The 24,047-nt window shown below is 37.3% G+C and overlaps 1 protein-coding gene across 6 annotated transcripts in view; it reads left to right on the forward strand.

Moving 5' to 3' along the window:
* pcdh11 (protocadherin 11) overlaps nucleotides 1-23,566 on the forward strand; it is a 202,984-nt gene extending 179,418 nt beyond the window's left edge. For all 6 annotated transcript variants that reach the window (XM_036127608.1, XM_036127610.1, XM_036127611.1 and 3 more), the window contains one exon: nucleotides 22,813-23,566. In XM_036127608.1, coding sequence (XP_035983501.1) covers nucleotides 22,813-23,258 — 446 coding nt within the window. In that variant the 3' untranslated portion in view covers nucleotides 23,259-23,566. The remainder of the gene's footprint in view (nucleotides 1-22,812) is intronic.
* The last annotated feature ends 481 nt before the right edge of the window (nucleotides 23,567-24,047 follow it).

Here is a 24,047-nt window from a genome sequence, read left to right on the forward strand (position 1 = left end):
TGTGGTACTAACATGACAATATGTAAAAAGGTTCAAGGGATATGAATACAGTTGCCGCACTTTGCATTTTTATTTGTATTTATTTCCAATACTTTGAATCAGGGCCTTGTGTAAAGTTCAAAAGCCCACTAACGGTTCTCATGGTTCCCAAAATCTTTCACTTTGCATGGAAAATAATCTTGCGCCATTAAAGAAAAACTGAATCTCAATTCTGATAGACTTCAGTGTGTACCTCTCCTTGGCCCCGTATTTCCGAAAAAGTTAATAAAGAGGAAATGAATTGTATCAATGGTGCTGTCTGTGCTCATGCTGAAAGGGAAATTATCATAGAAATTGGTGTTGGTGCCTTCACACATTGATTATATAAAGCATTTCACTTTCACACACACACATATACATAGCTGCTTGAATTTTCTTTTTTCGATCAAAATTTCTGTCTCCACACGTTGTCCCCTGGCTCTGTTAAGACATGTCGACAATAGATAAAATACTAAACAAACAGAAGAAGTGTGACACATACACAATATCCTCAACCATTTGTGTGTGTGTGTGTGTGTGTGTGTGTGTGTGTGTGTGTGTTTACAAATGTGTTCAAGAGGGGGCAAAAACAACTGACAGAAAGATGATGGCACCACAGGACAAAAAGAAATGTACATACAAGTCTCCTTGGGGCATGACAGCCACAAAAACTCAAATATATGGGGTGTTAATATCTGATAGTTCTCTCTGGGCTTAGCCGCATAAAAGACACAGAGGTCAATGGGTTGCCAGGCGTTGCTGTTGCTCAAAAATGTGACATGGCTATTTTTGCTGTCTCCTCTTCTAAGGACAGCGTTACCCTCTGGAGCTTTATTGACCTCATCAAAGACACAATCTGAAAAACTTACTTTATTCATTTCTCTTTTTTTTCCATTTTTTTATGGACGAACTTTAAGTATAGCTACCAAATAAACAAAAGTATATTTGAAGGTACTGTGAAAAAGCATCAAGAGCATGCTGTCAGATGGCCTTGTGGTGAGAACAGTATTGGAAAGAATTTCTTTAGGCTTTGATTGTTTTTTTCACAGATTTTCTATAAATTCCTTGTAACTAAACAACATATTGGGCAGTGAATGCTTTAATTGAATATTGCAGAATCAACACATGGCAAGCCCAAATCATTATTTACTGCAGACAAATAGCAACTGTAACCAATAGGTCAAGAAACCCTGGAAATGTCCTTGTTACTTCTGAAATACCATTTTGTGTTTCAAACTGTGTTATCTTTATTGTTTGTAAAGGCTAAACCAATGAAATATTAAAAGAGGGTTTCTTTGTGATTGATCATGTCTTTTGCTAAGAGGTCTATTATGCGCATACACAACACTGTCTTCTCTAACCCCCAGTAGGTTGCGGCTGATTACCATTCACACCGAGCTCGGTTCTGCTGGAGGTTTTTCCTTCCTGTTAAAGGGAAGTTTTCCTCTCCACTGTTGCTTCATGCATGCTCAGTTTGAGGTATTGCTGCAACGCCATGGACAATGCAGACGACTGTCGCTGTGGCTCTACGCACCTTCAGGAGGAGTGAATGCTGCTTGTCAACACTTGATGCAATCTGCTGGGTTTCCTTAGATAGGAAACTTTTTGGCCAATCTATCTTGATTTCATTTAATATGACTTTGTAAAGTTCCTTGAGATAACGTGTGTTGTGAATTGGTGCAATATAAATACAACTCAATTGAATTGAACAGTGGTTAGCCTCTTGAGTTTGAGTGACTTGTTATACCTGAATGATTTATAGATGTTTGCAGTGTTGCTTCAAAGCATGAGGGTTCCACGTTTAAATCCTTGCCAGGAGCTCTGGAGTTTACATGCTCCCTCTTCGAACTTAAGACTTTTTAAATAGGTACTCTAGTTTCTTCCCACAGTCCCAAAATGCATGTAACATTTTTTGAATGGTCTGAATTGCAGGTATTCATACATGTGTTATTTGCCATGTGTGATGGTGCTGTGTCTACCTGTCCTCTGAATGGCAGAGATAGGCACCAGCTACACGCCTACCCTTAGTAGGAGTAAGCAGGTATTGAGAATAGATTGATGATGAAATTTACTGTACAGTTCCATAAGTGCCATGTAAACTACTTTTTTCAGTAAAGTTGCAATTTAGCTTTAAACATTTATGAACCTTTAGTTATTAGGTCAATGTCTAAAGTAAAGCTTGATTGTGATTACACTGTGTGTATGCACTGGCATTAACAATGTGGATATTTTTAGATTATGTGAAACATTTAGGCATTTTTTAATTTTAACAGACAGACAATTATGATATAATCTCTTTAGCCTGACGTAATGGTGAGTTTAATGTTTTTAGATTTTAGTATTCCTCTGTTGCTGTTTTTTCTCATTGTAATGTATTGTTTTATGTGACTGGCTTTACCTGCAGAGGGACTGGAGATGGAAATTAGCTCTTGTTGTAATCTTGCATATTTTCATTGCATTCACTAATATATGTTGTCCCTGTTACAAATAAATAAATAAATGCAAAACACAAATATTTGCCTAACCATATTGGGCTGATATTTCAATGCACTATAATATAAATATATAATATATAAATATAATATTATTTTAGCTGAAAAAACAAGAAAATAAGACCAGGTCCTCTGCCATGTGGGCTTCTTCAAGCATGTGACATACTGGGGGTTTATATTAATTAGTGTAATAAGAGAATTTGCACACCACAGCCAAATGAAAGACTAAAAGACTAATTAACATTGTCTTGAGGGGCATTGCTACAATATTTCTTCCGAATTTGCTCAGATTCATTAGCAAATGCGCAATTTGCAGCATCTCGAAATTGTGATGCTTATGTCATTGAATTTTTTGGCATGCCAAGAAAAGAATCTATGTCAACCTGGGTATGAACTTAGAAAGAAGTAAATCAGAAGGTATGCTGCGATCTCAAATTCACAGAAAGAGGATGTTGGAGAATTATTTTACTTGATGTAATTTATCAAAGTACACCATAGTATAGTAAATCAGATATATAATAGATTGATTCATAGCGAAATTCATGTTAGTCTGTGACACAAAAAGCATAACAAAATGTTGCCTAAGATGATTTTATAAGTATAAACAAATGACGGTATTAAAACTTGATCACAGTACTGTAGATTAAGGTAACCATAAAGGTGAACACAGTCTTTATTCAATTGCAATAACTGTGTTAACTTTAAATTTGACCAAAGAGGTACAGAAACCTTTTAGCTTTTCAGTTAGATCATGTTGCACATTCAGAATTTAAAGTGTTACTCACCCCAATGTTAAAGTATAACCCAGCCCCAAGACACCTTTTCAAAAATGCTCCCAAAGTGGGCTGTGCAAAGAGACTAGGATGAGCGGTGGGATTTTTAAGCAGTGCTCGTTGCTGCAGCGGTCAGGGTGAGGGAAAGTGACCTGTTAAAACATCAAGTGACCAGGGCGACGTCTGGTGGTTTTGCCACAGATATGTCTTTTGAGGTGGAGGATTTTTCACCCGCAGACAAAGGGCTATGGTGACAAAAGTATGTGACGTTTGAATCAATAGGTAAATTCAACAGCAATAGCCACCGTTCAGCTCTAAGAGGGCAGCACTAAAACAGTGTTAACACAAATATTGCAGAATTAAACAGTGTCCATATTTCAGTATCACTTTATTGTGTCTCCTTAGGGAAATTCTCCTTACAGCAAGGTGGGACAGGAAAACATAGACAATACCCTTGCACACAAACAATCACATAATGAATTTAGTAACAAAATAAAAATCAGTAAGCATCCATGTACAAGTATCAATTAAAGCAGGCTGAACAACAAATCAAGCCCAATAACCTTTAAAATGTATCTGAATGATGGCCTGGCTAGTAAAAATGTTTTTCCTCCTGTTTGTTCTTGATTTAGGATGCCTGAATCTCCTCCCAAATGGTAGTAGCTGAATTATCTATGAAGTGGGTGATTTGAAGAATGAATTATTAAGTTCACATAATAATGTCAGAAATTGCACAGTAACATTAAAGTAGCAACCTTAAGCCCAGTTCATACAGTTTATCTGCAAAAAGACTTTGATCTCGGGTTGAGTTACACTTTAAAGATTTAAAATCTTTGTGTACTAAACTTTTAACATAACTTTTATTTAAAGTATTAAAGTATTTGGTATAATTTTCACAGTTAGTCAATCTTTTTTTTTTTTTTTTTGCTGCCTGGTTTTGAAATATTGTTCTAGCTTTTATATGACTTTTTCTGGTCTTAGATTTGTTCCTTTTTTTTTTTTGTTTTTTGGATACTGCTATTTTACACATGCTCTTCCACTCTCCCCTCCATGTGTCGATCTGTGTCTGTCGCTCTCTGTGCTGACAATGTCTGCACTCAACACACCCCAAATAAAGTGCGTGGTGACAGAAACATTAACACAAGCCACTGAGTACCTCTGTGATTTTAGCGAGAGTGTATCTGTCAGCTGGGGCCCGGAGGAGTAAAAAGCACACATCTGAACTTTTGCTGGCTGGTGTTTGGGTGGAGGATTGTGACTGTCAACATCAAAACAGTAAAAGTAAAGCTGTGATTTATTGAATGTGCTGCTTGTGTCTGCTTTCATGCTTGCCAGTGATACATTATATTACTTTTCTTCTGCTTTCAGGGAACATGGCGATGCGGATGAATTAAACATGTTAAGCAGGAACAGGTCTCTCTCTGAAAGCCTTACCCTTTTCACGATAACCCCTTTTTAGACATTCAGTGGACTTATCGCGGCGTATAAATAGGACAGAATTCATTATTCAGGGGAGGTTTCGGTGAAAAATTAATAGTTGTCCCCGGAGGAGGCTCTGTGGCACTTTGGAAAGGGAAAACCTTTAAAGTGTACATGCTCTGGGGAAACTGGAGAGAGTCTGCCCTTCATATTAAAACCTTTACCATGCTACACTACACATTGATATTGGAAATGTAAGTTTGCTCATCACTAATGACTGTGACTAATACTGTACACAGACTGCATTCATGCCTAAGCTGTCTGCAAAACATTTTCAATACGTGGGGGGAAAAAATGAGGGCCCGTCTGCCTCAGACGCTGACAAGTGCTACAGCTTATGCATTTTCAGTACTGCCTTTTAGGACAAAACACCCCGAGTTGAGCTGCTGACATCTGTAAAGACTCCTTTTTGTAACCACATTGAATTATTTCTCTCAGAAGCACTTCACCATACAATAAACCGTCACGCTAGAAAAACACAACAAAAAAGTGTGCATCATGTCCTCCTCTCAACACTGTCATAAAAGAGATTACATTTTTCAGCATACCCAGATTACTCATGTCCCGAAATCTCACTGCTGCTGCTGCTGCTGCTGCTGCTGAGTTGTTTTCAGTTTGCCTGTTATCACTTGAAAGATGGGCTTCACAATGCCTTTGTATCCACTTCCTATCTGCCCAGCTCTGCAGGCAATAACAATAATGTATGGCTAAGGGAAAACAGCTAATCATCAATGACTGCAAGATATATGGGATATAGCGTGGCACCTTGTTTATTACCCTCTCTTTTCCTCCTGCGGCATCCTTCGGCTATACAGACAGGCTGCTGGAACAGAGAGCTTCTTCAATGTTAATTTGATTCATTCTTGTTTTCCATAATAATTGGGGGCAATGGGTCAGTGTGATGAATTTGCTTGTTACATGACACAGGATGTAGCACATCGGTGGATGTTGTACAGTTTGTCTCTCCAGGATCTTTCATCATGCGAAGCAAGTGACGCATTTTTATTAGCCATATTATTAGAAAACAGTGCTGCCCCTTGAACTTTCTCCTATATTGTCTTGGTACAACCACAGAAGTCAAAGTATTTACTTGCATTTCATGTGATAGACATACACATGGTAATGCATGATTGTGAAATAGAAGGGACATTACTCTTTGAGCTTTAATTTAAAAAAAAAGTCTCAAAAGTGTAGTGTCCATTTGCATTCAGCTTCATTTAGTTGATACTTTCTAAAACTACATTTCGCTGCAATTACCGCTGCAAGCCTTTTTTAGTTAGGTCCATACTAGCTTTGCACATTATGGTGACAAAAATATTTACATATTCTCTTTTTTTTCAGACATCTCAAGCTGTGTCAGATTGGCTGGATAGTTTCAGTAAACAGGCATTTCCATGTCGCGTCACAGATTCTTAGTTGAATGTAAATCAGGATTTTCACTGGGCCATTCTAATACTTGAACTTACTTGAATATGAACTAAACTTGAATGAGCGTTGGGTTTAATGTGTTGCCAGATATTGTTTTTGCAGGATACCCTTCTATTTAGCTCCATCTCTCTTCTAATCAACTGTTCACAGTCACCAAGCATCTCCACAGTAGCTGCAGCTGGTGACAAACGTTTTGTGTTTTGTGTTTTTTTTTTTTTTTTTTTGTGGGAGTACGCTAGAGGTTGGAGATCACTACACAGTGATAAACCCTCCTTGAAAATAAATCCATCCACGGTCAGGTCTGTTCTTGATTTTTAAGTCCAGTGAAAGTTCCTTTTGTGTTCCTTGTTGTGTCTGTGTGTTATAATCTGTGTGCAGAAAATCTTCAAGTTATTCATTTTGGCTTCAATGAAGACACATGGAATCCAAAAGTGTTAGGATGTACATAGAACCTCATTTGTATGGTGTCCTACGGTGTTGAAAAATTAAAATCCGGAAGCCTCTTATGTAACTTTATCAAAATAAAGTGTAGTTTATGGTTTCTATGTCTACACTTTTTTTCCTGGGATAAGGGTGGCGTTATTGTCCTCCATATTGACAGTCCACAACTGCTACCACCACTGTTTTACATTGTGGTTATAATATGGTACGGTGATGTGCTGAGTTTATTTTCCACCACACATAGTATTTTGCATGTAGGCTAAGAAGGAAAAGTTTAGTCTTATTTTAACAGAGTATGTTCTTCCACTTGTTTGCTTTGGCCAAACTTCATATCTTATGCTTAACTGCAAATGGGAAAGCTCATGACTTCTTATTTCAAAAAGGGTTTTCCTCTTGCCACTCTTCTATCAAGGCCTGATTTGTGGAATGCAAGACTGACAGCTGTCAGGTCAACAAATTCCCTGATTCAGTTCATCAAGTTCAGTTTTGGCAGACAACCATGTCTTGGTAGGTTTGAAGATGATCGCAGACCTTTTCCATTTTTACACGACGTGCTCTTTGTGATGTTCAAAGCTTGGGATGTTGTTTGATAATCGATCTCTGCTTTAAGCAGCTCCCCAACTTTATCCCTGACCTATGTAATGCTGTTTGTTTAGTAATGCTCTCCAGCAATCCTTCAAGACATTTGCAGAACACATGGATTAATACTGAGATTAAACCACACGCAGTTGGACTCTATTAGTTAAACTCTGATGGTAGTCGGTTAAACTGGATTTTATTTAAGGGTACCTAATTGAAATAAACTAAATATATGCATGCACTTAAATTGCACTTAAAAAAAAAAAATTAAAACCTTATTTTTCTTACACTTCAAAGTTATGCTTTGTTTTGCTCTATCACGTAAAACTCAAATAAAACATACTAAAGTTTGTGGCTGTAAGTTAGCTAAATATGAAAAATGTTCAAGAGGTATTATTATTGGTTTCCCATACACAACAGCTTAAATTATTTGAGGAGTCTGCTTATGCGTCAAATCAGCTTTTAATTTTAAAGCTTCAAGTGTCGTAAGTGACATTTACATTTTTAGATCAAAGTCGTCTCCGAAATAATCAAGATTGTATTGATAGTATTCCAGCTGGAATAATGTAATCTCCTCGCAAATATCAAGACTGCTTTGTCAGCTCTTACTTAATCAACCTGTTTTTTTTCCTCCCTTTCCTAATCCCTCTAAAACATTTTCACTTCCCTTTCATTCCTCGCTCTTTATTTTCATTTCCCGCAGCTCACATTATCCACACAATATGGAAATGTTCAGTCGTTCTTCGATGCACGATGAATTTTAAGGCAGATTCAGAGGGTTTTTTTTTTGTCTTATAAATATACATTTATGTATTGCCTCCTTGTCAGTACCAGCACACCTGCGCTGTATATCTACAGTATCAACCAGCACCTGCACAAGTGAAAAATTTACAGAAAGGAGAATGGATGGCTACCTTTGTATGAGATTTTAAACTGTGAGGAATCACAGTGTGTGTGTGTGCGCGCGTGTGTGTGTGTGTGTGAGTGTGTGTTCGCGCATGCACCTATACAAGCGTGTCTTGTGTTAAACCCCCCGTTGAAACACTGTGCCTCCTCCTCTGTGTGTCATTGTGGTGATGAGCGCTGATTGCAGATTGTTACGGTGTTTGTACCTCTCATCTATCTGGCCCATGCTGCGTATTTGGCCAGGCCTGATTGTGTTGATGGTGACACCGGCATCTTGTCCTCAGGTGGGGAGGCCCAATGGTAGCCTGGGCATAATAAAAGAGATGTAATCAACCAATGTCACACACACACTCACTTTAAAAAAAAAAAAATCAAGTGTTCAAGTGTAAGAAAACTGTTTCTGTGTTTTACCTTCCCAACTGTGCCCTCTGTTGATGAAAACCACATAAAAAGGCAGTTTTAGATGTCAGAGTGGGCTCTTTTTTCTTTCTCTGTAGGCATTTTATGTGGTGGCGAAATGAAATTTTAAGGTGCTTTTACCCTGCTTGACAACAAAGGTGAGTGAAAGATAAAGGATACACATTACATTAAATCTGTACATACACTCCGAGTTGTATAGCCTCAGTGGAGGAATGGGTGCTTCAACCTGCTACATACTTTTAATCAATGGCAACAAAAAGAAAGAAGCAAGTGTTTGGCACTTGCTTGTTCAAGAGATCCTTTCTCTCTTTGTGCACTTTGTCCTCCCTCGGTGCTTTGTTATTTGTTTTGGTGTTCTAATCTTTGCCAAGTCAATAATATTCTTTGTAGTCTGAAATTGTGTGTCGGGAACAAAAAGGCCTCCTCCCTTTGTTGAAAGTACCTGTCTGTGACTTTTTATGCTCTCTCAGACTCCCAGATAGAGCAATCATTAGATGTTGTTTTCTGCCTGCAATTACTTTCCGTTACAATGGGTCAAACACTAGGAAAGCAAAAGGGGTCGCGGGGAGACAAGGCTAGATGGATTACAGGCGAGGAACTGTATAGTTCCCACGAGCGCTGATAAATACGTATGTGGCTCGGAGACTCGCCGTTGTCAGCGGCGTCTCAGTAACTGCATCAGACGTAATTAGTCTAGAGTATATATGGACAACCTCACTTCCTTTTTATCTGAGTTACATTGTCTCCTCTAAAAAAAAGGCAATTCATTACTCAGAGCGCTATTTGTTTTAGGAGGCAAAAAACAGAGAGAGCGATGGCTCTACCATTTTTTATATATCATAACGGTGCTCCATAAAGTTGCCCGGAAATGTGTGTTTCAGTGTAAATATCTCCTTTTTTCCAAAAACAAAAGTATTTGATATATTTGGTTTTTCTGAGCTGCAATTGTTAAACTCTTGTCTCCCAATGATAATGGCCAAAAGGATGAAGTCTGGGGTCTGTATTTGCCTTAAGCAGAGGAAATCAAGTATCCTTTGTCTTGCTCTTGTCTGATGGTGGGATAAAACTGGGGATTGATTGCTCCTCCGGTCTGCTGCAGTAAAGCCAAGCTCTCGATTTACACACCTTCCGATCCTTGCTCATAGTCACGGGATGTTGATTATGGCCAAAAGAACAAGATCCTGGACACATATTGTATGACTAAGCTGTAGCATTTGGGGGGAGCTTGGAGTACGGCAGCTCCTCCTCTGCAGTTGAGGTGGTTTGAGCATTTGGTCAGAGTGCATCCTGATCAGTGCTTCCATTTGAACATTTTGTGGGCATGTCCCACTGGAAGGAGAACCTAGGGCAGACAAAGAACTCACAGGATGGACTATACATTCACTTGCCACTTTTTTAGGTATTCCTGTTGAATTGGTTGTTCACATAAATAGCAAAACAGCCAAAATGAAAGCATTTAGGGATCTAAAACAAGTTCAGTTGTACCACACTCAAAGTCAACCATCAAATTATGGTCAATAATATTTTTTACAAAGTAAGTCTGTGGGAAAAAATATATATATATACACCTAACATTTAACTAACAGGAAGTCCAACTTTTTTTTTACCTTTTTCTTCCCCACTGTTGCAGAAAAACAGAACCGAGTGTGTAAACTGAGGAATGTGCCTTAAGCTATAGGTCAAACCTTCCTTTGGTTCGCTCTTCAATCCGCAGACTAAAGCTGGACGTGTCATCTTTGTGTCTTCTGGTTTAATGCCGCTAACAAACCCAGCAATTTATGTCTGAGACGTGTTGTGTACCTATGCTAGCTGAAGTTATAATTAAGACAGGACAATAAAGGAAAGCTCGAGCCAGAGCATTTGGACTGCAAATCTAGAAATGTCCCACTTGCAGAAACCTAAAATATTAACAATTTGGGTTGCGGTAAATATGGAAAACCCCAAGTGCCAATGTTCAGTCATTTAAAAAGTCCCAAAATTGATATCTATGCATGTGAAATGTTTTACATAAATGCAAATGCAAAGCTGAAATTAATCGAAAAATATCTAAGTGAAATGTATCATCTTACATTACTACATATTCTATAGTATATACATACATAAATTAGTATAGAATTTTGTTTTATATATATATATATATATATATATATATATATATATATATATATATATATATATAAAATAAATAAGTATACGCTGTTAAAAAAAGTTTGTCCACAGTGGATTTTTTTGTGCAGGTTAAATAAAATCAGATGTTAAGGTTTATTTAGTGAGAGTTATCAGCTTAATCTTCTTTTTCTTTATTTGTACTTTTTTTGCCTTTCAGGCAAGGCCACAGCCAGTCATTTGTCTCCCTGAGACAGAGCCGCAGTTTCAGATAGTTCATTAAACAAACCACGGGCAACAAAAAAAAATACGTAGAAAAACTACATCTTTATCCATGATATTACCATGCTTGATTTCAATTTTGATTAAATTCCCCATTTTAATTTTTTATATTAAGTAATACATACAAACAAGACTTAAAGAAAATCATATTTTATTGTTTCTTAATGATACTGTATACATTTCCAATTTTATTCAAACCATTATATGTAATGATGTATTTAATAATTTAGTAAATTTTTAGGATTTGTGTCATTGTCAAATCTCTATGGCAGATATATAATTTAGAACCTGCTCCAAAGAACAAAAAAAAATCTAACTATTGAGCAGATAGGAGGGGAAAAAATGGATAAGAAAAATAAGCGAGATTATCATGTCTTGAAATGGTGAAAATTAATTCATTTTCTACTAGTTACAGAATGTCATGAGTGGGGGCCCATCTAAATTATCTAATCCTGGGCCCATGCAAGGCTGTCAGCTGCCCCAGCCACTTTACTTCAGCTAAGAACAGGAATCCGAGGCTACAATTGACACAGCCTCACTACAATTGGAAAATAAAAGATTGGAACAATGCTGACGGGTTTGATGACTCATAATTACAGCAGCTGCATTCAGATGGGGTCAGAGTCAGAATTGGGCATAAACAACATGAAAGCATAGAAACCATCCTGACATTTACCAGTCGATCAAGCTGGTGATCGTGGTGGTATGGGAGATATTTTCTTGCCATACTTTGGGCTCCTTAAGAGCCCAGTTTAAGAGCACCACAACCCCACCATCTTCATTCCTTTATCACCACAGGGAATCCAACTCATGATGGCTACTTTGTCTATTACTTTTTCTTTTTCTTTTTTTACATGGTACCAAGTTGTCTGTACGCTAGTAACTTTCACGGTCACTAGAGCTCTATCAAATCTCTTTGAGGTATAATGGAATGGAAGATTACCATCAAGGATGTGTAGTTGACAAACCTGCAGAAACTGTGACTTGTCAATATGGAGGAATGTTTCCATCACGTTTTGAATCTTTTTCAAGATGGTAGTTCTGAAGTCAAAGGGATGAGTAACCAAATATTAGCCACGTGATAGACAGATGTATGGATGTATGGAGTCTTATCATTATTCACTTTTTTAATGAATGTCTTTACCTGTATGTGAAAACTTGGTAGCAAGGTTACATTATAAAGAGCAAACTGTAGAGATCCATGAGACAACGCCGCTGACCTTGATGTTACACCTTATCCAACTTCCAAAGCACAGAACATGTTTCTGCTGTTACAAAGAAGCCTTTTTTCTCCTAAATGCCCTTGAACACAGTGACAGTGACAGCCTTTACTCGGCATTATACTGTACATTCACCTGATAAAAGTGAAATAGCATTCAAGCATGATGTACAAAGAAAAAGACATTTTCAAACTGATTACCATGGATACAGGGGTTTTCTTTCTTTCACAGAAGTCAAGGATCTGAACTAAGAACTTGCAAACTGTTACTTTTACCATTATTAATTTCTGGTACAAGGAAGACTTTCAAAATATGTTATTTGAAGTCCAATCTATCAGACATCAGTCTCTACTGAATTTTAAAATGTTTTATTGTTTAAGATTTCAAACTGTGGACTCCTGCCCAAATTAGTCTTGTTTGTATGCAATGAGTCTAAGCAAGCAACATTCAATAGAGATATCTGGGCTGCTTTGTATTTGTAATTCTACGAAAACAAAACTTTTTCCCATTCTTCAGATAAAGACATTCTTCATTTTAGTGTAAAAATCTTTTATTGACACCAGTTTTACCAATAACAACCCCCTTTGCTTACTGAGTGTTTGCAATGGGAGTGAGAAATAAAGTTTGATTATAAACCCACTTTATTTCTATGAAGGAACCTGTCTTCTGGTTTCACAATTGCCCACACTTGAATACCCTGCATGTTCCTTTTGCATTTACCTATTAATTGACTCCTCATCACACAAGCTCTTGTGATATGGTAGTGATACCAATATTGCTTTACATCCTGATTATTCTTACCATGTAAGTAGCTCAGCCACTATTAGTCAAAGATAGAATATCTGTTTTTTGGGGCCTCGCCTTTTTTTGCACCAGCAGACCGGTTCATCCCATATTATCATACTTTTTTTTTTAAGAATGGCATGATAAATAAACTATAAAACATCTAGATGTGAATGATATGAAATCAAACTTAAATTTTTGTGCAGACTTGTTATGATCTTTGGGTGTTTTGGTTTTCATTTGTATTGTGGTCTTTCTGAGGACTTATATGTATCACCTGTGAATAACCTGTGAATAAAAATAAATAGCTTACCCAGTTATTATATATATATATATATATATATATATATATATATATATATATATATATATATATATGTATGTATGGTATAGAAACACATATTTACGGAAAAAATGTTCAATAAGTAACAAATTAAAAGAAAAAGAACACAATATGAAGCAAAGGAATAAAAGCAGAACAAGCTAAATATACATGACACAGACAATTAGGCAGAAACCCCTGTTTGCTTTTTGTATTTTGTGAATGCATTGTTTGCAACACATGCAAGGTTCAGGCTTAGTCCACCTTCCTGATAGCGTTTCGAAGAATCTAAGTTGCTAGATGCATGCAATTATCCTTTTAATTAGCAATAATGAGTTTGTGCATGCTGAAATAATGAGCTAAATCGTGATATGTGTGCAGATCTTAGTGTGAAGCTCATCAAGTTGCAACAAGCTCTGTCACCAAATATCATTAACTGTCATGTTACATCTTTCATACTATTATTACTGAGAGGGTTCAGTCAGAAAATATAACATATCTATCTATCTATCTATCTATCTATCTATCTATCTATCTATCTATCTATCTATCTATCTATCTATCTATCTATCTATCTATCTATCTATCTATCTATCTATCTATCTATCTATATCTATATCTATAGATATATATATATATATATATATATATATATGTGTGTGTGTGTGTGTGTGTGTGTGTGTGTGTGTGTGTGTGTGTGTCTGTGTGTGTATGTATAAACAATAACATTTATAAAAACTGAAATGTGCATACTTAGCCACCCCCTTTGGTATGAAGCCCCTAAAACGTTTGTTACCTTCAAAACTCAGACAATTCATGAAATTAAATCCATCTCTGTGTAATCTAAGCGTCACATGATCTGTCAGTATAAACTCATGTTTTCTGAAAGCCCCCACTGGCTGCAACGCCCTTTTGCAAGTGGCATCACACCTTAAAGACAGAGGAGTTCCTCAAACAAGTCAGTGACAAAGTTGCTGAGTACATGTTAGGTTGGGGTTTAAAAATAAATATCCTACTCTTTCATGTTCCACAAGACCAACCTTCATCTTTAAATACAAAGCGTATTGTACCACAAAAAACCTGCCAAGAAAGGGAAACCCACCAAGGAAAATACTGTCTGGCACAAACTCGACACATCCCATCCCCCTAACAACAAACATTGAGGTGGCAGCATCATGCTGTGGGGATGTTTTTTCAGCAGCAGGGGCTGGAAAACTGGTCTGAGTTGAGGGAAAGATGGATGGTGCTAAAGACATTCTGGAACAAAACTGTCAAGTCTGCCTGTGAATTGAGACTGAGATGGAGGTTCACCTTCCAGCAAGACAATGAACAGAAGCATACTGCTAAAACAACACTTGAGTGGTTTAAGAGGAAATATAAAAAAATTCTGGAGTGGCCTAGTCAAAGCCCAGACCTCATTCCAGTTGAAAGTCTATAGTTAGACTTGAAGCTTGTTGTTCACAAGCAAAAACGTCCAACATGAAAGAGCTGGAGCAGTTTAGTTTTGTAGAATGGGCAAAAGTCCCAGTGGAAAGATGTGACAAGTGTACGCAAATTCTTGCAGCTTTAAATGCAGAAACTTGTGGCTCTACAAAGTACTGACTTTATGTTGGGTCAACAGTTATGCATGGTGAAGATTTCTCTTATTTTATCCTATTTCCATTCAGCGTCACAATAAAAAATACCAGTTATCAATCTCAGTGGTTCCTTAACTTCCTTTTAAACACCTCTCTTATACTGAATGGTGTGTTCAGTGATCTAAATAAGTTTGTACTTGTGAGTTTGTAACCAGCTGATCAGCAGTCAGGGTCGATCAAGTTGAAATTTCGCTGATTTAATTCACCACATGATTTTCCCGGCACATCTCTAATGGAGTCATGCTTTTACATTACAGTGATGGGGAAATTGTATTTTTACATCATAGACCATACCTTTCCATTTGTATGGTGAAGCAGGTATCAGCGCATTTGATTTATTTCAAGTTGTTTCCGGAATTGCAAGTTGTTCTAAGGTAGGACTGGGAATGCATACTCTAAACATAATTGAGAAAGACAGAGATATGGTTGAAGTGTGTGACCCCTTTCTTCAAATGAGAGTTTCAAATGTAATTTGACTAATATTTTCTTTTGCAGTTGGAATCCCCTCAAACTTTGCTATTTTCCAAGAAATGCTCAATGTTTTTGCAGGTTAAGTTTGGTCACACAAATGAAAGGTAACATGGATGTTAAAACAGGTCTGTTTGACCTAAGGTGGGTTAAGGAATGTGTTGATGCTGCAGGACAACGTTGCTTTAGGCATGTTGCCTAGGCATTGACCTTGTATTTGATCAAGTAGGAAACATAATCTTATAGATCACATAATGTCTTAAACTACTTAACAAAGGCATTTGTCTTGGATCTCCCTTGTGGGACAGACTGTTTTGAATCAGACCACACATCGATTTTTACAGTGAGGTGCAGTGAAGTCTCCGTGAAGCTTTGATTGAATGCTCAGTGAACATCGAAGGGTTTATATACAGGTATCAGGGAAACTATTTCAGCCACATCACCAGTAGTCAGTAAAGCTGAATCTTCACAAATCAGCAAAGTAGGTCTGATCTCAGATGCGTTGACTATTACATTCCATTGTTTGTTATTATCCCCACTTGCCTGCCATTCAAATTTCCTTGAAGGGAACACAGGAAAGAATGTTCACACCACAAGGAGATCTGTTGCATCACTGATGTGTGATTTCTTCCGAAGGCTCCGTGGGGTACAGTTGTTTTCCCAGAATACAAAAGGCAGCAGCATCACAAAGGGGCTGTGGCGCACCTTTGGCTGACAAAAGCAGCAAGAGCTGTCAGCGACATCACTCAAGTTTTGCTTGTACCCTCCCAAACCCACTGCAGCCTCTCTGAACTATCCCACCGGAATTGAAAATAGTACGGGCTCATGTCTTTCGGAGAGGCAGCTTAAGAAATATTTTATACAAAACCAAGCTGTTGACATAAAGCTCTTGTCTGTTGCTGTGTAAAGAGGGCCAGACAATTATTGTATTTCTGTAATGTAGCTGAGTCCTTGTTCTTTGGTCCATCATACACAAATGAAAGATCAATGTATTTTAAAAGTACAGTCGCCTTGCTTGATGTCTGCCACAAGTTCTCTAATTCTCTGCTTTAAAATTGTGTTGTGTGTGGCTAAATTTCACTCATTCTTGACTAGCATTTAAATTATTATGCCTTGCAATTTTAGCAAGAATTTTAGCAAATATTTGGTAACAGAAACATCCACTTCAGTAGCCTAACCATAAATAGTTATGTTACAGAAGAATAAGTAAATATATTATGTGTATTTAAAGATTTAGAAAACTATAAAATAATGACATTCAGCAAGAATATGTATACAATACTGAATGTTACATTTAAAAAATGATTTGGGCAAAATACAATTCACTAACAGAGAAATTATTAAAAAAAACTACACAAACAAATCTTAACTCACTGTTTATTGAAACTTAATGAACAGCAGAGTTAATCAGTTTAAGTACCTTACATAGAAAAGTAACATTTACGCTTTGTCCAACAACCAAGAGCTTTCTTTGGATTTACATCGCATTACTTGGCTGGAACCACAATACTATTTATTAACACTTTTTTAGTCTGAACCCACGCTGGATGTTTTTGTAGGGCTTTTTTGTTATAAGTGTGTGAGTGATTAATATTTTGAAAAGCTTGGAATATTTTAATGTCATCACCTATAGCTTTTGTAAGATTTGTGTAACGTGAACAGAAACTGTCAAAGAATTTCTTCAGACTTGGAGGAATTATTTATTATCAATCATAAAATTGTACCCTATCAATGGAGATTGATGCTTGGCGCAGCATCTCAGGGCTGTAGATCAGCTTCCTTGTACTGTGCAGATGACAATATATCTAGCACAGCATCACTTGTGATTGTTTAGATAAGTTTGATATAATGAAGAAGCACAAAGTTGTAAAAAATGCGTGAGTGCAACATCGTTGCTACCCATCGCAGCCTGATGAAACCATTAGCGACCCAAAACTGCTTTAGCCCCAGCAACAAAAAAAACCCCCAAAAAAAACACTTGGACAAAGATTGACTGAGACTCACGATGGAGACTTGGCTCGGCCCTTTTGTGCAAGCTCGGAGAATGAGAAAGCAGCATCCATTTTTGCCTTAATGAAGTTAGTGACCCTCTGAAAGGTGACACATTTACCGCCCAAGGGATTTATACACTCCTGTTCCGTGACTCCAGTTCAATATGGAGAGGACAGATTTGGCTCCACAGGGGCAGTCCAAATATACCCTCACAATTTATACTGTGCGACTCATTTTCAGACGCTGCTCTGATAATTAAAACTGGTGCATAGATGTTCAATCCCTGGCAATATAAACCAAAAAGAAAGGTGTTTTTTTTTTTTTTTTTACCAATCTTCATGAGGCATAAGTTTAATGACGTATAATGGAAATATTTTTACATTCATTCACTTTTATTTAAAGTTTCCATTTTAATTTCATGTAGAATTTTACAAGAGAGCAAACAGTATTGCATTTTTTTTTAAATATCCATTTAAAGAAACTACATAGAGTGTGTAGAACTGTGTGTGAAGGAAATAGTCATTACTTTGCGCCAGGGTCTAGGGCTTCTTAATTATTTATAACATTCTTACTTATGCAAATACACTAAATAATTTGTACATGACAGCTTGAAGCTGGGGCCTAGAGGAGCAGTGTGATGTTTGAATGAGGACCTTTCTTTCCTTTGCACGGCCCAGGAAACATAACACTGCAGGCTCCGGGTTGCCTTGGTGCATACTGTTTTACATTCTAATTATCTGCCATGACAGGCTTTATTGCTAAGTCTGTATGCTGAGGCCTCATCCAAGACTCATTCCACATGTGATGTCAATGTTGGGATAATGAGATAAGATACTTTGAGTTCTTAGCCTTGCACACTGGTCTCATCATTGTTTTGTTTTTTTTTCTGTTCTATCTTTCCATGCGAAAACATAAATGTTGTCTCATAGATTATTTGTCTGTTGTATATCATTATTATTTTGTTTACCTTTTTATAGTTTCCTTTATTTCTTTACTGTTTCTATTTTTGTGCTAGTCTATGTTTTTAATATTTCTGAAGAAAGGCAATTTCTTCCTTCCAGTGTTGGGTGTTTGAGAGTTCCTATTTTAACCGATTTGTTTTGGATTTCGAGAAATCAAAAGGGCATTGACAGTGATTTAAATAAACAGGGCTTTGTTAAGATGTTCATTAAGTATTTAACACACTACAGCCAATCTGAGACACAAACAGTGAGACATATTTTTTCAAACTCTAATTAAGCTACAGGGAATTCATTGCATATTGTAGGTAAACAGAAAGAGTCAAGGGAATACCAATGGAAATTAAATGCTCTGCTGGTGTTTTTCTCATTACAAGATGAAATGAAACATTTATAACTGACTTTCATTCCACTAAAAGGCTGACATTTTGTGGGTCAATCTCAGATAAGACTGTAACTTTTTCAGTTTACAATATGATTCATGAGTTCACTTAGTGCATTGACTACCTTAAATCCATGAATTTCAACTGCCTTGTCTGTATAGTGTGGAAAAAAATTATCAAACACATCAAGTTTTTATTAAGGAAATGTATTTCTCAAGAGGCTATTGACACAAAATTCACACCAGATCTCAGTAATCACCTAAGTAATGCATAAATTACATAGACATGTTAGAACATGATTAAAATAGCTGAAGTTCCTATGTGGTTAGAAAGCAGTCCTGCTGCTTATCAGTACAAAGTTATACAAAAAATAAGACATTTACAATCTTGTGTTTTAACGAGAAATACTGAATGTGCTGGTTAGTTACATGTTTATAAACATTTAGATATACTAGTGAGAACAACTGGGGTCATAATATGGATGGGGAATGAACCACATTTTCCAATCAACCAGCCACAGATAGGTGATGTCTGACAGAGAAGTCAAAAAAAAGAAGTTGTTCAATAACCAATGCCTGCTCATAAAAAGCTTTAGAAAGACCTGACAATAATAGAAACAATTTTTCCATAGAAAAGTGATGCACTTTTTTATGGAAGTTGCAGTGGCCTCTATACCCACCCTATTCACAAGAAGAAAAAAAAAACATATTAAAGGTTGTCCCTTCATACACAATGGTTGAAGGGAAAATGGCAAGATGCATTATGCCAAAAAACAATACCAACACTGGGCTTCACATGTGAGAACATGTGTTTTTGAGCATATGGTACTGGTAGACTTCATAAAACTGAAAGAGGAGATTGCTAAGAAAAAAAAAATAATATATATATATATATATATATATATATATATATATATATATATATATATATATATATATATATATATCGATGGGCTGCACAGTAGTGCAGCTGCTTTGCAGCAAGAGTCCCTGCCTGGGGTGTTTCTGCATGGAGTTTACATGTTCTCCCTGTGTATGCATGCGAGAACTGTTAGGCTGGCCTCTCCAAATTGCCCTTAGGTGTGAACGTGCATAATGTTTGTTCGTCCTGTGTGTCTCTATGTTGACCTGTTATTCCCATATGGAAAACAAATGGAAGAAAATAAGTACAAAAAAATGTAAGCATTCAATCATCTTCAGTTTATGTTTCAGATGTTGCACATCATACAAAACTTGTTTGATTTCCTCTTGAAAGTGGCAACTTTTGCATTCATTTCATACAATATCATGAATTTCACAAGAAGCATGTGAAAACTATGGATGTTGCATATGAGTAAATCATATGTTAACATGTCCCCATACATGTTTTGTGTATCTTTTTTGCAGAATAAAAACACAGTAATTGTATGGTGCAGAAGCTGGCCAAAGGTTCTCTAATCAGAACTAAACTTAGAAATATGTCAACCGTCCACATTTCCAGAGCCTTTCACAAAACTATAAATGCAACTCAGATAGACCATGTATGTAAATACAATGTCCATTGTCCAACTCGGTTGTATGGTGAATACTGAACATGCTTTGAAAAAGGGAGCTCATTTTGGGTTTCAGAGCTAATAAAGAAATTTTATAAACACTTATTGATGGAACAAATAAAGTGCACATCAGTGAAGAAAATGTGCACTTGTTATGCGAAGCATTGTTCAATGCCTGTTATCAACATTTATTTACTTTGAGAAAAATTACAAAAGAACAGTTGTTTAGTGGTGCAATCATCACTATAATTAACTTGTGTTATGTGAAAAGAGAACCAAGACAATGTGCAATTTATGTAATGTGTTGATCAAGTCCCAAATTAAAAGTATTTCTCCAACAAGAATGGAATTAATAGGCTTTTATGAAATACTTGAAATGCTTCTAAAATATTTGGAACAAAGAAGAAGTTTAGAAGTTCTCTGATGACTCCACAATAGTTGGTCTCATCGCAGATGAGGACGAGTCAGAGTACAGACAGTGGATCCAGAGGTTTGTAGACTGGTGCCAGCAGAACCATCTCAGGTTAAATGCAGGGAGTACAAAGGAGCTGGTGGTGGACCTTCACAGATGCAGACCCACCTGGATGTTAACCCACCTGACTTGGGTTAACATCCAGGGATATTTATATGTATTTACGCTGGTATTTACTCTTTGTCTTCTACTCAGTATCTATTTAGAGCTAATTTTAGATTAGACTAGATTGTTCTTTTTTTTCTTCTCTCATTTCTAATAATTGTGTCTAACTGTCTGTGTGTTTGGCACTGTCACACCCGAAGTTCTCCACTGCCAGACAATAAAGGAATTATTATCTTATCTTACAAATTCTAAAGTTGGAAATGATTCATCAGTCAACTGTCACCTGCTTGTTCAATCTGAAAAACTCACAGAGAAAGAAATGGCAATTAGAAGGATTTTATTGATACAATATTTTAAGTCTTTGGCGCTCAGACCTCGGCAGGAACATTAATGCTGAATTATACTTTAATATGCATAAGTAGATGTATGAGAACAGGTATGTTCCCCCCAGGTCTGAAACTGGTGGTGGAGTGGAGATAGAAGAAGTTTGTTCAGTCCATATGGTGATCTGATTAAGATAGATGTCCAACTTGATAAACACAGGTTTGCATGAACTGTCCATGATGAGCAAGCTTGAAGCGACTGTGGAGAGGAAAAACTCCCCTTTGGGAAGAAACCTCTGGCAGAACCGGGCCCAACATGGTGGTCTTCTGCCGGACCAATAACAGGCGATAGGGAGTGATGAAGACTGAAGGGAGAAAACACTCTGATGGGTTGAGGATGGAGGAACGTCTTGGAAGCTAGATTAACTCAGCTATGATGGTGGAGAAGGGGTTGGGGGTGGGTTGAATCGGACATCTGATTCGAAATCCAACATGCAATCCGTTTGCGCTTGCTGGTTAGCAGGCTGAGACGTGGATTTGAAGTTGCTTTTAAGATGAGCGTGGGATGCTGATTGGCTTCATGGAGGTGCGGTTCGTAGCTGATTGGCTCACATCAGAGGCGTATCGGACTCTGATTGAATGGAGGCAGGCGATGAGTTTCTTCGATTGAACTTGCGCCTTCAGCTTCATTTGTATACTCATGCGTTGTATCAGATTTGGTTGTAGTTTATGTCTTAAATGTATGATGTATGATGCCACAAGTATTTTCTGTTTCTTGCAGTGGTTTAGCTTCACTGATGATTGGCCAGTCATATAAGCTTGACATTAGATTTTTCTACTAAGGATGTTGTATGTAAAGTATATTGTCATATATTGTTCTGATAAGTGCCCAAATTATATAAGTTTCATTTTGTATCATGATTCCTGTAACTGGTTTCACTGTCTGATGCATACAAGTTTCAACTAAAATAGATAAAAAACTTTATAAGATTTATATATAAATCATTCCCATATAGGTTGGCTGGTGGTCTGTCCTGTACCCCGCCTTTTTGTCTTAATGACTGCTATTGATAGGCACCACCACAGATAAGTGGGTATAAACAATAACTGGCTGTATATAGAATCTAAAGAAAAAACATGGGTTGACTTTTCAGCAAAGCTGAAAGATCCCAAAAACAAATACAAGTAAACTCTAGATTTGTTTCAGAGAGAGAAGATAATGCTACCAGCTACTAGTTTGATTCCATCTGCAAAGCCAGGGAAAGAACCGAAAATCAGAGTGCATACGTGCATAGAAAGTTTGTGAGGAATTGTGGTTCGAAATCACACCTGAGTTTACATGCCACCTGTGTTATCATGCAAGAGATGTTGTGAGGTTCGCATTACTAAAAAGGCTTTTTCTACTTAGTATGTATTACATTTCAGTAACCTTGTTCAATACTTCTTCACTGTGTCCTTCTGTTTTAGTAGACTTAATAATTAATGGACTAATTTGTGTTGATTTCCTTCATTTATGTGGAATACTTGGGTCGCTATTAATATTAGTGTGCATTTTAAATAAATACCCTCAGAAAGAAATTTGCTTTAAAAAATGACATTCCCAGTACCTTTTTCTCTGCTGTCTGTCCTAAATTGTTTTATTAACTACATTTCTTTTTTCCCCCCCTTCTTCTTCTCTCTGTTCTTTTTGCAGCCATTGAGGTGAATTTGAAGAAAGCTTTGGCTGAGGCCTCTGAGACCTGCACCCAGGAGTGTCTAATATTGGGCCACTCTGACAGCTGCTGGATGCCCCCGACCCTGGCCCAGTTCCAGAGCCCTGGCAGCAACAGCCCCACCTCCAACCCGACCACCACAACCATCACTGCAGCACTTCCCTCCTTTGGCTTCCAGGGAGTAAAAGCTAACATAGGCGGCATGGGGGTCATGGATGGCCGCCACACTCTGGGCAGGTCCGTGCCCAAAAGAGATGAACTGGACAAAGGGTTCAACCGGCCACAGTTCTACAACACCCTGGATAGACACTGCAGCAGTAAGAAGGAGGACCCGGTGAAGGTCATCCCACTGGCAAGCTTCTCCTCACCAGGGCAGCACAGTCCTACCGGTGGCAGCAGCTCTTTCCTACACGAGCACCAGCTGTAACTCTAAGAGTCAGCTCTGCACGGGCCTGACTTAAAGGAAATAAAACTCCATCTATAGATGGTTTGACTTAATAAATGCTATGTATGCATACGGGTAGGGGTATGCATAATTTCAACAACTTTGATCAGCTCAAGCTCAGCTTTATCACTAAAGACAACTGAGAATGAAGGAAACCACAATGATGTTGTTCAGACACAATCAAAGGGAGTCTGACAGCTTATGCATTTGAGAGGAAACGGAAATCTGAACTCATCACAACTGTGTATTATAAATAAAAAGTAGTTCTATACCAAAGTTGATCGGTTACAGAAAAAAAAAGAGCTTTGTTTTGCTTTTTGTTTGCTTAGCGATAAAAAGGGACCTGTACACTTTAAGCTTCACAGGCCCAGCTTACAGAGACGGTGTCCTAAAAGACCAATTCCTGGCAAAGACGCAAATGCAAATGCAGTACTTTGTGTTATGAGTGTGCTAAATCAGGCTAAATGTTAATTATGAGCTCTGAGCTGGTGTTTCTGTTCAAGTTCTAGTGAGCAATGCTCTTTTTAACAATTGTAACAAATTCCTTGGCAGTGAAAGACGTTGTTACCCAGACATGTTTCAGAAGTCTATTTTGGTCAGGGGGCTACAGAAGGGTTAAAAAAGAGTCAAACATTTGAAAAGTATATCTAGGTGAATAGAAGACTCACATCTTCATCTTTTGGACTCTGCATTTTCATAACAGACCATAAAATAAACCAAATTTCAAAATAACACAAACTACTTGCTCATGCACACCTGCTTACTCATGAT

Source organism: Fundulus heteroclitus, chromosome 23 (assembly GCF_011125445.2).
Source record: "Fundulus heteroclitus isolate FHET01 chromosome 23, MU-UCD_Fhet_4.1, whole genome shotgun sequence".
NCBI classification, from domain to species: Eukaryota; Metazoa; Chordata; class Actinopteri; order Cyprinodontiformes; family Fundulidae; genus Fundulus; species Fundulus heteroclitus.